At 34.5% G+C, this 14,932-nt stretch overlaps 1 protein-coding gene across 5 annotated transcripts in view; it reads right to left on the bottom strand.

Moving 5' to 3' along the window:
- Positions 1-14,932, bottom strand: part of slc4a4a (solute carrier family 4 member 4a) — a 279,906-nt gene that overhangs the window by 101,898 nt on the left and 163,076 nt on the right. For 2 of the 5 annotated variants that reach the window (XM_039758567.1, XM_039758569.1), the window contains exon 6: positions 3,559-3,747. In XM_039758567.1, the coding sequence (XP_039614501.1) occupies positions 3,559-3,747 (189 nt within the window). The remainder of the gene's footprint in view (positions 1-3,558; positions 3,748-14,932) is intronic. The other 3 variants (XM_039758571.1, XM_039758568.1, XM_039758570.1) reach the window with 2 other exon arrangements.

Raw genomic sequence — 14,932 nt, 5'->3', positions numbered from 1 at the left:
TTTATACCTTAACTACTGCAAAAAACAGTGTGAGCCATTTATGAGAAGAAACTCTTCACTTCTCAAAAACTTTGTAAATCTTTGGAGACTATTCTTCTGTAAAGTCTGTGTGAGTATGTGTGTGTGTGCGTGTTTTTTTTAACTAATGGTGCAAAGGAGTGAAGAACATTACTAAGAATTATGGCAAATAACTACTAAAATGTCAAATTTAAATCTTTCCGTTGTTTCCTTCCTGCAGGATCTCATATTTTGTTTGAAAAAGGCAGCATATTGACTTAATATTTTTAATCCGAATTTAGATCATGGGGGCTGGAGCTTATCCCTGAATTTCTGGACAAAACACAGGAAACAACTCTGGGTCCATCACTGGGCCACTCACACACATCTGTCCACAGATAGCCAATTTTTAGTCACAACTAACCTGCATGTCTTTGGAGATATTGGAGGCAACCCCACATGCAAACTGGGTGCAACTTTACTGGGCACAGAATCTGATCCAAGATGGATTACTGATGTGCTCTTTCTAACTACAGCTTTAAAAAGTTGCTAATTAGTATACAGGTCTGCAGTAATGTTTCTTTTTCTAATGAACATTTCTAATGTAATCACTTTTTTTTTGTCCACTCCAATATTCGAACAAGCCAGACAACAATCCTCTTCTTCAAGGATGTGGAAGAAGAAATGTTCTTTATGAGAGGTATGAATATGAAGTTCCCAGTAATTTTCTCTACAGGGACAGTGAGCCTACAAAGGCCATGTGATATGTAAGCATTAAAATAAATAAAATAAAAAATAAACAACACATTTGAATAATAATAGTTTCATAACGAAATTTAGTTTAAGTTTCACCAACAGCTAACATGAGTCACCAAGTAATTGAAATATTTGAATGATGGCACCAAACTACTGTACTGTATTTACAATATTATCTGTAAACCTCAGCAGAAAGTATTAAAAAGAGACTTGTGCTACTTATGTTATTTTACTATGAATACCAACAACAATTTTAGGGAAAAATCAACTTCAACTCAGAAACAGAACAGCAACCTGTGCTTCAGAATTTGAAGCTTTTTTAAGAGTACATCCATCCAAAAAACAAAAGACATTAAAAATCCTAACACTGATTAACAGATAGAACTGAACAATATGTTTAATTTAAAAATGCAACTTAAATATCATATACGGTATGCTTTTCATTCATTTCTGAGTGAAGTTTCATTATCAAGAATGTTCTAGAAGAAATAATGTATACATAGGATATTTGTATACAACATCTCACATCAAAACAGTTCTGAATATTCTGACTATAAGCTCTTATATGTATTATGTGTAGATATAAATGAGAGACTACACTGAAAGATATTTATTTTATATAATGTGATTTAGCTCCATATAAATGAGAGACTACACTAAAAGATATTTATTTTACATAAAATCCAAGCAAAATGACACCTTTTATTGGCTAACTAAAAAGATTACAATATGCAAGCTTTCGAGGCAACTCAGGCCCATATTGCCTGAAGAAGGGGCCTGAGTTGCCTCGAAAGCTTGCATATTGTAATCTTTTTAGTTAGCCAATAAAAGGTGTCATTTTGCTTGGCTTTTCTCTACATTCATGATGGCTAACACGGTACAACACCCTAGTACTATTTTACATAATGAAATTTTAGCTCCACTTATCATGAGATATTGTGTCATCTGATTACTCTTGCAAAAATAATATCTCTGTTGCCAACTTGGACCCATTACACCTTGCTAAATGTAAAACATCTTGAAGGACTGAAAATTATATCCAAACAAACTTTGAAATGATCAAAAATATTATTAAAGGGTACAATTATTAAAAAAAGCATGGGCTACACTTTAGTCTGAAAAGAAATTAGAGTCCAGTCAATAATAATTTCACAATCGTTCAAGACTCAGATATAACAGCATAATGCATGTAAGGATTGGATATTTGCTAACATATCAGTACATGGTGTTTATTTGCTGCTATAGTGCATCTATTAGTCACAAATTCTTACTTAACACAAATAAAGCCTTTCTCAAGGTCGTGTTACATGGCAGTAAGTGACTAACAGATGCATGTAAGTTGCCATTATATTAGTTTTACATTTTGTTTGTCCTGTCCATGTTTTACTTCAGTAATAATAAATACTCAGTAGCCTCATTAATAGTGACTACTAAAGTTAATGAGATGTTGGCAGGCCACAAAAGCAGTTACAGCAGTAGCCAAAGTGAAAGGCCATATGTGGGAGGAATTTGATGAGGCCCTTTGTATGGGCTACCATTTATAAAACAGTGCACTCTTTTCTTGCAGTGTTATTTTCTATATGTAGAGGATGCTGAATGTAAAAGTGCTGTCTTTTTTTCAAATGTGTATGATTTTCTCCAGGGTAAAGTGGCACATGTCAAACTTTTGTGGCAAATGTTGGATTTACTGTATATTGCAGATGCAAATATCCAGCTTGTATATGGCAAATGTCTCTCTTAAATGGAATATTTCCTTTTTAATTGCCCAATGCCTCATTTGATTGATAATTGTCAAACTCAAGTAGCTGGAGGAGTTCAAGTACCTTGTGGCTTTGTTCACAAGTGAGATAACAGGTGATCATTAGATTAGCCAATGAATCTGACCGGTGACAGTAATTTGTTGATATTGTACCAAACCTGGTGGTCGCACATGAGTTAAGTCCTCAGATGAAGCGTTCTATTTATTACTCAGGCTATATCTCCATCCTCGCCTCTTGTCTTGAGCTCTGGATTTAAATAGTGACCAAATAAAACTGCAGGAAAGAGATCACAAGTACAAATAGCCAAAACGTTTCTGGACAAGGTTGCTGGGCCCAATCTTAGTGATAAACTGTGCAACTTAGAAATAAGGGAGAACTTTGAAGTACTACTGTTGCTTCTCAGTATTGAAAAGAGGCAGTTGAGGTGGTTTGGTTATGTGGTTAAAAATTAATATTTTGCTTCTTCCACATGAAATGTACAAAGCATGGCCCAGTAAAATGGGACTCAGGGGCTTATCCAGGCCACACTGGAAGGATTATATCTCTTGACTGTCATGGGAGCAATATGGCAAATGAAAGGCCTGGAGCAAGTTACTGGGGATAAGGAGGTCTGCTGAGCCAAGCCTCAGTTGATGCTAATGTGCCCGTCATCAGAATTAAGTGGAGTAAAAATGATTATGATGATGATAATAAATTACACATATAAAAATAATTTTAGGGTCAAATTAGCCTTTTTATTTTATTTTGGGTAGTCAATTATAGTGAGAATTTTACCCATATTTCAAACTAAATTGCAATATGAATTCTATTATTAACTAAATATATTAACTAAATTATTATAACCAAACAACGTAGCAGAATTTGACTTCTTTAAACTGTTTTGATGTTGGATGTTTTCTTTGTCTTAAATTATGATAGTTTTTTTACAATTTGTTACATGTTAGATATAGAATGATTATTTATCATTACAGCAAGCTGATAATTAAAAACTGAAAAATTAAAGAATATAATTTTAGTAAACAGAAAGACTGCAGCAAACTGGCACCTGTATTACCATTTTCTGGGTTGGTAAACAGCCTACTTGCACTGGAGACAGTCTTCCCAATGTCTGCCAGCGACCGCAGATTGGATTTCTTGGTCTGGTGGCGATGTTTACGTAGCAAAGTGTACATCACTTTATCTTTGAGGTCAGCTTTCAATTGACCATTCTCAATCTGGCTGTCAGTAATGAGCTCTGTAAAAAAAAAAGAATACAAATACTAAGATGATGCTTGCCTTTATGTCTTTCAAAATAAACACTTCTTAAAATGCAATCTAGCTAGGGGTCTTGTGCTTCCTGGGTATTTTTTGATTAGATAAGCAAGTGCGAAAAATCATGTCATAAATAGAATTGTACCTATTTGGAACAATCTGAACAGCTGCTTTTGGTTGTTGTCCTGGATTCAGAACACAGAAAAATCAGTCTTATCCTACAGCCACCAATCAAGCATTATAGGAATACTTTCAACCACATTTATGTATGGATCAGTCATGCATTAGGGCATAATGCTTCACTATATTTTATTTACACTTTACCATGTCTTGTGATTCATCATGACATACATACTAACTTTACTAAATAGCTACATGTATAAATGAGTGTGTTCTGTGCTGTTCATTTAATGTAGTTGACAAGAACAAAGTACATTTCCAATTGTGGATATCATAGGTACTGTATCTGTGAAGAACATATTCTGTCTAGACCCACAGCATGAAGAGCAAACTAAGCTGCTGAATTGAAAACATCTGCTTCATAACACATACTGTACCAAGTCACTTCTACAGCTGCTGGACTAGTATCTTCAGTAGAAGGTGCAATTACACCTTCAGAAATATGATTGCCTAGCAATTATCTCAGTACTCGTACAACACCACCGATGTGTTCCTGAAAAAAAAACATTGCTAATGATTATTGTGTGGGATTTATTGATGCCAATCAGCAACTTTTACAACCTAAAGAAAATGATAAAAAATAACCTGGATGTTTAAAATAATAAACAAACAAATAAAAAAAAGCAACAAGTCTTTACTATTACTCGCAAAAGTGCCATGTTCTATAGTGTTTAGTATTAGCTACTTACAAATGTATCCAACAAATATAAAAAACACAAATATGGACAGTGTGATGGCGTAGTAAGTAATGTTGCCATATCAGAATATTTGGGTACCACCTTCAGTTCTTGGATATCTTACTTTGTTTGTTTAAACCTTGTAGTTGCATCTGACAATCCAAACACAGACTTTTATGTTCATTACCAACTACAACTCTTTAGCTCTTTTTCTACATATCTACAGTATCTATCTGTTTGTTGTTTTTAGATGTAAAGGTTTACTTGAAGTGTACATATTAGAGATGAGTGAGAAATGCACTATTTTATTCAGATTAGAGACCTCTCCCTCTATCCATCTAGAGAGCCAAGACAGGCTAACTATGTAACTAGTGTTGGTATATACAGGTAAGAGTTTGGCACATAGTGGACTATCTCTTGTCCAAGGTTAGCTCCTGTGTTATGCCTGTTGCCACCAGAATATCTGCAACTCTGCACTGCAAAAAGTAAACAGTATGTTGGATTTGATGGAAACAAAAACAAAAGGTAAAACTACCAAATTAATATAGGCGAAGAAGCTTTCTAGAATGAAAATGTAATCATAAAAACACAAAAAGGAATGTGCAACTGTGCTACTTCAAGTTGAATGCACAAATAATTTATAGGGAGAGAAAACAGTGAACAATAACAACAACATTTATATGTATATATCACTTTTTCATATGGAGAATGCAGCTCATAGTGCTTTACAAGATGTCACAGAGATAGTTACAAGAAAAGAAAAACAAATTAAATTAGGCAAGAGTAATAATGAGTAAGTAACTATGATAAATCCATATGAGGCTATAAAACATTGATATATAATTATTAAGTATACCAGTAATTTTAATAAGAGTAGAATTAAGACATACACAATGCTCACAGATTGTGGTGACGTTCAGATGTGCATTGCTTCAAAATATAATATATATGATGACACCAGCATATATTGGCAATAACAGCAAAGTCAATTTGTGTTATAATATACTGTACTGTATATTGAAGTAAAATTTATAAAAAAGGGCTGCTAACCTCACCCACATACAGAATAACAAGTTCACATTCTAAATGTGTATTGCAAGAACATCATCTACTGTATGTCAGCCAGATATTGCTATACTGTGAAAGTCACTATACAAAATAATGACTATTTGTATAATATTAGAACCTTGATGCATTTGCTTGTTGATAGCACATTCTATAAATGTCACCATATAATGGTTTATTGTAATTGTTTGTACTGCTTTTTACAACATTTTGTGATAAGGAACTATATAAAATATACAGTATATGTGAAAAAATTATTTAATGTAATATAGTTAATGTAATATAGTTCAACCCTTCAAACAATACCTAGGGGTCTAAAAAAGAAGAAAATATGTACCCCAACAAAGAAATCAGATTTATAAAACCTGCCATAGTACGCATATTTTAAGCAATTTACTCTTTATAAATCACAATCAACTTGTAAATGTGAGTACGTGAATGCACTTCGAAAATCGTCCTGAGTGAAGCTTGGCTCAGATCTTCCTGGCCTGTCAGCCATTTCCCTGATAAGTGACAACAAGAAGATGATATAAACTGACAAAGCATTGGTCCTCTTAAAAGGGAATTGAAATATAGTCTGTACATCATATGCATCACTTTTGAGGTGTAATATGTTTGTCATATCATTGCACATTGTAATAATAGTTGGTGATTTGAATTATTAGGTTTGATTGCATTTCTCTACTTGATCAACAGTGTCATCATTTCCCAATTTCTCCGAAATGTTGCATAAATATACACACAATCAATCCTCTGTCAAATTTCCACAATGTTTGAATGGGAAGTTGCTTACGCACATTTCTAGCCTCTTTGTGTGCGTACGCAAGATTTATAAATAAGGCCTCTGATATTTCTAGGTGATTTCAAAATCACAGGTCAGGTGGCTGTTCTATACTGTACTGTTTCATTAACACAGTACACAATACATACAAAATTCATTGGTTTCCTACAGAGGAGTAAAGAGTGCTAAAAATTCTACTTAAAAAGTATTATTACGTGTCCAAAATATAAAAAAGAAAAAGTATATGACATAGTAAAGGTAAAAAGGAAGCCCTGAAAATTTTTCTCAAACGAAAGTTACATTTTGTTACATTAGGGAAAATTTTGTTACATTAGGGAAAAGAAATAACCTTAAATTAGTACATACCAATACTGTACTTCAGAAACCAAAAGCAGGCTATACAGCACACAGCAATACAAAAGTTTTTATTTAACAAAAGGTACAGTACATTAATGACATTTATACTCATACATACATTTAGCAGATAGAAACAGTGTAATATATAGGTATATGACAATTAAATTTTATACTGTAAGTTTTATGTACACTCCTAGCAAATACATTTCAAGCAAGTAATCAGAATTATCCCTAAATATCAGTTACCAATATAATCTGTCTTTACCATTTACAAGCTGTGATTTGAGACAGAAAACACTCAGTTGAGATATGAGAAAAGCTTACAGTTTTACAAATAAGATGCAATAGAATTGACATCCAAATGACTAAAATACTTTTTTTGTCATGTTAACATGAAGTAAATACAATCTGCACAGCACTACAATATAGAAACAACATTTAAAAGCTTAAATTGTCGTGGTTGTGCCGCACTACCTCAAACACATGAAAACAAAAAATGTATGCAAGTGGAGCAGAATTTTTTTCAGACAATGATTGATCAATGTGGATCTGAAGCACATACAATGTACAGGTATTGTATATTTTCTCAGTGTGGCATCAATATAAAGTTGCTTATCAGAGAACATACTGTAGCTGTTGCCAGCAGCCCTACACCAGTACTTAGAAGCCACACGAGCATGACAGACAAGGCGCACTTACCATCATATTTATCTGTGTGGCATGTTGTGCTGCAGACAGGGAAATGACTGCATGGCTGAAAAGGTGCAGCCAAAAACTCTTCAAGCGCATATATTCTTCTACAGAAATGCCACACTTACCAACATACATTAATAAAAATGTATTCACATTTAGGAAATTATGAGCTAAATGCACCTGACCTGACTCATTATTCACTGAAACATCTTTTTTAAAATGACGCTACCTGTTATCATAGCTTATCTTTTTGGACAACTGTGCACTGCTTTAGTTGCAACAATATATAGCTATCTGAATGTTACCTTTCAAAGCCATCAAGTATTATTCTTGGCATTTATGCTACATTTTTTAAAACACCCTGATAATCTAAAAAAATCATCTAACTTTAATGTGTTTTCATAAGTTTGAGGGAACATCCCTGAATGCAGATGACTCCACAGATTTTGGAAACAGAGCTGACACAGTATAAAGTGCTTTCTTTTATATCAGTAAGACTGAATAGTTCTTCAGATATGCAGTCTCTATTTTATAAAAAGAACTGCCACTGCTGCCACTATACCAAGATCTTTCCACTACGTCCTCCAATGTACAAGGACCTCATAAACATAGTTACTGCACTCTACATTTAAGATTGGAGCTTTTATAGTGCACACTTAATTCTTGGTCCATAAACTGACCTTTTATATACTGAGATGCATCCACTTACTCTTCTGGAGATAGCTTTATTTACTAAAACATTTCACACTGTCATGACCTACAACCCCTTAAATGTTTATGGTCAGTATTATTTTATTTGACCATTGTCAACTTTGGATTCTTAACATAACCAAACAAATGTACTGTATATTGGAACAATCCACCTTGAATTGTTACTAAAAAAGAAACTTTTTAAAGGGTAAGTGTATTAAAAAAAAACTAAAATCTACAATCCTCTACACAATCTGCTCAAGTACAGTAACAAATGTAAATGTAACTCATTACTTTATACTACTGGTAGCATAAATTATTCTACAGCTGAAAACTCATTGTACCTAGCATACTCTCGTTAGAGTAGCTGTTGAGATTGTTTAGTATTGCTCCTTTAAATTTCTCCTTAATTGTAGCAGATGTTCTTCCTTTGCTATTATTACTAAGTCTATTCCATTTTTATTCCATTCCTAATGTTCAAGGTGGCAGTTGGTCTGCCCTTTAGCAGGTGAATCATTACATATGATGATCCTACTTCTTCTGTCCAAATGGAACTATAATCATTTGCTTATGATCTTTGTCAGAATGCCATTAATCTGGGAATCTTGGAATTTGAATTTTAAAAAATATACTGTATACAGTAAATAATGCAAGGTATTTCTTTATGGTTTTAACATTATGTTATTGGATAGTTCTATATTACTTTTTTCATGTTATACTATACTGTATTTGTAATGAATATATATAGTGCAGTAGGCTCATAAGTGGATGTGTGTATAGTAAGAATAAATTCAGTGGAATTAAATTACAACAGAGGGAGTCAACCTTGAAAATTGCTTACAGGCATGAATACCACCAAGGTAGAAACAGGCAATAAAAAGTTCTACTGGAAACCTTAGTACTTGGGTGTTGTACCGTGTTAGCCATTATGAATGTAGCAAGAAGTCAAGCAAAATGACACCTTTTATTGGCTAACTAAAAAGATTACAATATGCAAGCTTTCAAGGCATGACAAAGCACCTGTACATGCTGATAGGTGAAATAACTTTTGTCAGTTGCAGCGTCACATAAGTGAAATCTTCAGGTGTACTTGAGCTAGGAAGTGTTGAGCCAAGAAGAACAATGGCAGGAATAAAAGGGTAAGGACCAGGAAATTAATGAGAAAGAAAAATCAAAGACAAAAAGCTAAAAAAAAAATGATGCCAATGCCTAATGTGAAACTCAAAAGTCTTAAGACATTATGAAGGAAAAAGTCCTAACTTCCTGGAACGTTTTTATCTCTAGCTAATACTACAACAGTGGTTGTCAATCTGTGGGGCGTAACAAGTAACAAAAAGGGGGGCGCGAAGATGTGAAAAAAAGTAAACAAGAATCGAAAGTATGAAAAATACATCTATTGAAACCAAAACAAATAAACTTAAACTACATTCTGATACTAGAAAAATAAATACAGAGTTAGATAAATGTCGATAAAAGATAAGTAGGTATAATAAATATGCATTTATGATATATCATTAATTTAAAAAGAACAAATTGGTATTAGTGGGCTCCTTTCAAAAAACGTTATGGGGGTGCGATTAAAACTGTTATAAAACTCGGGACACAAATACTTAAAGGTTGAGAAACGCTGCACTACAATGTGATTCACAAAGCACCCACAAGCTTGTGCAACAGCAATACCACTGGACGGATTTATATATAGTAGGGTTGCAGTGAAGATATCTTATGTTGTAACCTTTCGCAATGATAGGAACAGAACATTGTTTCTAGAAATGGAGAAGCTCAATACACTCAAAAAGGTGGTGTTTGAGTGAAATAAAATGGTGATGTAATAAAAAAACAAAAATAATAACAAGACCAAAACAACAAAGAAGTAAGAAAATGAAAGTGAAACTGAGTTTGACGATTCTTAAGAACTAAAAAATCATACTATGAAGGGAGACTAACACCTTAAGAGGAATCAACGACGATTCCCCCTAAATTTAGAAAGCAGATGATGAAGCATATGCTGACTCTAACCAGAGAGAAGCCATGAAGGAACAGTAAGAGGCCACAGAACCTTTGAACCATTAGATGGCAGCAAATTACCAATTCATGTAAACAGAGACCATTTTAAAGTAAGAGACAGAATAAGCAGTAGCAAATGGTCCCTTGACTGTAATCAATGGGACCACATTGCACATTTAAACTACACAGATGGTGTGAAGAATGTAAGATGATGTCCAGCCTTCAAGGACTACACAGTGCTTAGTGTTGTAAAAACATTAGGTACTGAAAGATGGAGCATTAGCCTGATATGTTTGTAGTCAAACACAGTCATCTTGACTTTGGAAAAGATTTCAGGCTTAGCCAAGAAGTGAATCCAGGAACAGATTTAAAGAAAAAGCTTTATGAGAAGGGTTCTGGACATAGCTAGGAGAAGACTAACTTGTGGGAGGAACAAATGCCTGAGTAATTAACAGCAAGAGAGATGGGGAATGGAAAGAGAGTGCCTTTTTGTAATACTTTATACATTTGAAAGCTAATAATGTTATACCCTTGATAAACTTAGGTCAAGGCATGTGTAGGGAGTTGTTCAATTGCCAATATTAACTACTGTAATACTGCAACAGTAAATTGAAATTTTTTGCAACATTTTGTTAAGGGCACAATCTGAGAGAACAAGTATTCTGCTGCGTTTTAGACATGGAACAGGAGTTAATAATGCCAAGAGTCAGAAGGGAGGCTGGAATTCAGTATTTGGAGAAACAACAAAAAAAAATGATTAACAAGACCCAATAAATAAAGCATAAACAAAGTCAGAAAAACAAAATGAAATTCTAACACTGATTTGTTCTTGGAAGAACCTTTCAGCTTCCCCAATTGTTAAGGAGTAATGTAAAGCAAATAATGTGATCCAAAACAAGGATGCTACAACATGCGTGCCACCATCTTTTATTGGTGGGTCATGATGGCGTAATATGTAATGTGACCTGTGTGCCTTGTGACTGGCAGAGAGCATAGTAACAGTAAAGAAAATGTCCATAGCCATGATATATAAGCACAAATTGATAGCATCCAGAAACCAGTGCAGAGTTGTTGTCATGATACCAAACATACCGATATAAAAATAATGATTAAAAGTGAACAAAAATGCATCCTGTAAGCAAATAAGAGTCTAGAAAGGCAGATCATGACATATGTGTATATACAAACACAATCCTAATTTGCAAAACATAATAAAATGGCAAAATCCACTAATGGAGTTTTGTCACTGTTTAAGTTGTTTCAATTCTACACTATCTCGGTAATACAGAAGCCTAAAATGAGATTCCTTTTATCAAAAAATGTAAATTGTTTACAGTTTAAAAACACTTTCTAGCCATTTAATATCCAAATGCATTCTACAGTATTTTTATACCAACAGCACGCACCTCATTTTATGGAATACAAGTAAAAGTACACAATTGAAGGATTTGTGGTGCAATCAGTAATTGTAGTGTTAAATAGCTTTTGAATTAAATATGGAATAGTATAAGGGAACATTTATACACTATTTATTATTGATGGTTATGCAGTTAGAAAAAGTATGCTGAGATGCTGGTAAAAGAAACTCTTGCTCACTCTTTATACAGCTCACAGCAGACAAATCCTAGCAGCACGCTGTCAAGTAGGGTTGATGGTGTGAGAGGGCAATAATTGGTTTGATGAAGGTTACTACAGTCATGACCAAATGTTTTGAGAATGACACAATTATTAATTTTCAAAAAGTTTCCTGCCTCAGTTTTTATGATGGCAATTTGCATAAACTCCAGAATGAAGTGAAGAGTGATCAGATGAATTGCAATTAATTGCAAAGTCTCAAATTTGCCATGAAAATGAACTTAATCCCAAAAAACCCATTTCCAGTGCATTTCAGCCCTGCCACAAAAGGACCTGCTAACATCATTTCAGTGATCTTCTCATGAGCACAGGTGAGAGTGTTGATGAGGACACGGCTGGAGATCACTCTGTCATGCTGATTGCGTTAGAATAAAGAGATTCAATTTTTTGTGAAGAAGGCTTCAGGGCACCCAAGAAAGTCCAGCAAGTGCCAGGCCCATTTCCTAAAGTTGATTCAGCTGCGGGATCGGGGCACCACCATTGCAGAGTTTGCTCAGGAATGGCAGCAGGCAGGTGTGAGTGCATCTGCACGCACAGTAAGGAGTAGACTTTTGGAGGATGACCTGGTGTCAAGATGGGCAGCAAAGAAGCCACTTCTCTCCAAGAAAAACATCAGGGACAGACTGATATTCTGCAAAAGGTACAGGGATTGGACTGCTGAGGACTGTAAAGGGCAAAGTCATTTTCTGTGATGAATCCCCTTTCCGATTATTTGGGGCATCCAGAAAAAAGGTGAGCGCTACCATCATTCCTGTGTCATACCAACAGTAAAGCATCCTGAGACCATTCATGTGTGGGGTTGCTTCTCAGCCAAGGGAGTGGGCTCACTCACAATTTTGTCTAAGAAAACAGCCATGAGTAAAGAATGGTACCAAAACATCTTCTGAGAGCAACTTCTCCCAACTATCCAAGAACAGTTTGGTGATGAACAATGCCTTTTCCAGTATGATGGTGCACGGCAAAAGTGATAACTAAGTGGCTCGGGGAACAAAACATTGAAATTTTGGGTTCATGGCCAGGAAACTCCCCAGACCTTAATCCCATTGAGAACTTGTGGTCAATCCTCAAGAAGCGGGTGGACAAACAAAAACCCACAAATTCTGCCAAATAAGCATTGATTATGCAAGAATGGGCTGCCATCAGTCAGGATTTGGCCCAGAAGTTGATTGACAGCATGCCAGGGCGAATTGCAGAGGTCTTGAAAAAGAAGGGCCAACACTGCACATATTGATTCTTTGCATAAACCTAATGTAATTATCAATAAAAGCCTTTAAAACTTATAAAATGCTTGTAATTATACTTCAGTATACCATAAAAACATCTGACAAAAAGATTTATAAACACTGAAACAGTAAACTTTGTGAAAACCAATTACTTGTGTCATTCTCAAAACTTTTGGCCACAGCTGTACTTTCATGATTCTGCATTGCTGTGACGTGGTCCCTTAATCAAAAATTCAAGTCAAAGCATAAAAAAAGTTGTTAGAGAAAGTAAAAGAGAGAAGAGTAGTGTAAGGGGCTAAAACACTAAACTGCAGCCTTCTTCTTAGCTGTTTGTTCTTGTAGTAATACCATCAGTTTCTCTCCCTTGTAGGCATTTGAACTGCATGCAATACATAACACTTAAAAAGAATAACTAATGCCCTGTAAGCTTTAGTGTGTTTATCACCCTAAACTATTATTTCCCATTTCTAAAGAATGATTATTCTTGCTATTTATTCATTATAGGAGCATATTGTTAAGATAACTGTTGATTACTGCCTCCAATTCTAGAACAAAATGCTTGCAAATTGATGAATTAAAAGTCATTCTGATGTAATATGGATGGGAAACAGACTTAGCCTGGTCATTTTCTAATGATTGGGAAATGGGTAATTTAGAATGGCCTGTAGGATTTTCTGCATATAGGCTTTCCTTGAATCACTGTATATTAGCATTACTTCACTTAAAGTTACAAAGCAGGTCTTACTTTCTCTTTGCTAAAAATGAATATAATAAAGATAATATTATTGGGTAAAGGAACACACTATATCAGGAAGATTTTTGGTTTTAAGCATCAATATTAAAACACTACTAATGGTATAAAAGGCTTTAAATAATATTGCTCTCTTTCTATATTTTGGAGTGCCTGACCCCCCGACACTCCAAGTCATGACCTTAGATCTTTATAAATTGTCTGCTTATTATTCCAAGAGCTAAACATAAAGGACGTGGTGAGAAAGCTTTTTGGTGTTATGCACAAAAAATATAGAATACGTTACCAATAGAGAGCTATGCCAGGCTAACGACGTGATCACTTTAAAAAACTCCTAAAACTCCACTTTTTAAAATGATGTTTTTCATAGCCGCAGTTTAGTTGTACTCCTAATAGAATATACATACACAGAATTATCATACTCTTCAGGGATTTGCAATAATTACTCACCATATTTTTCTCTGCTTTCTTTTCCAGTTTCCCTGTGGTGTTGTTTTGCGCCTACAACTACATTATTTGTACAGTATTACCTGTATTATGATGAAGGAGGACAGAAAATGTGTTCATGAGGCAATATTGCTATATACATCTCCAATTTTAAGCTTCCTCCATCATTTATACTGTATGTTATTTATATTATGTGTTACATGTTCTTTAATAAAAGTAGAAGCAACACAACAGAAACATGCATCCTTTCCCTTTTGCTCATGTAGCATGAATTTGAGCTGGTGACATTTTTTAAGACAAAAGCTATTGCGTCAGCATGCAACTGCAAAGGTGAAAAAAACATAACAGAAAAGAAGGTAAGGAACACAATGCTTCAGCTATACAGCCGTCATCAGAATAAAATGCTGCATTCAGCAGTATTCCCAGAGTGATCTTTGCATTTCTTCCAAGGTAATTACTTCCTTATACATTGTGGGTCAGAAGTTTTGATTCAAACTATCATTGAACTTCGATTTAATCAGGTGTTAATGTGTCCGTCACTTTTCAAATATGTTTAAATTAGTAAGCGAAATGATCTACTTATGAATAAAAGATATAAATGAGAGTTGCTGTTTCAAACAAACTGAAGCACAATACAATACTAGGCAATTTGGGTTAAGTTT

This window comes from Polypterus senegalus, chromosome 7, assembly GCF_016835505.1.
Source record: "Polypterus senegalus isolate Bchr_013 chromosome 7, ASM1683550v1, whole genome shotgun sequence".
NCBI classification, from domain to species: domain Eukaryota; kingdom Metazoa; phylum Chordata; class Cladistia; order Polypteriformes; family Polypteridae; genus Polypterus; species Polypterus senegalus.
The sequence above is the reverse complement of the archived record's forward strand: the minus strand, read 5'-3'. Positions and strand labels throughout refer to the sequence as shown.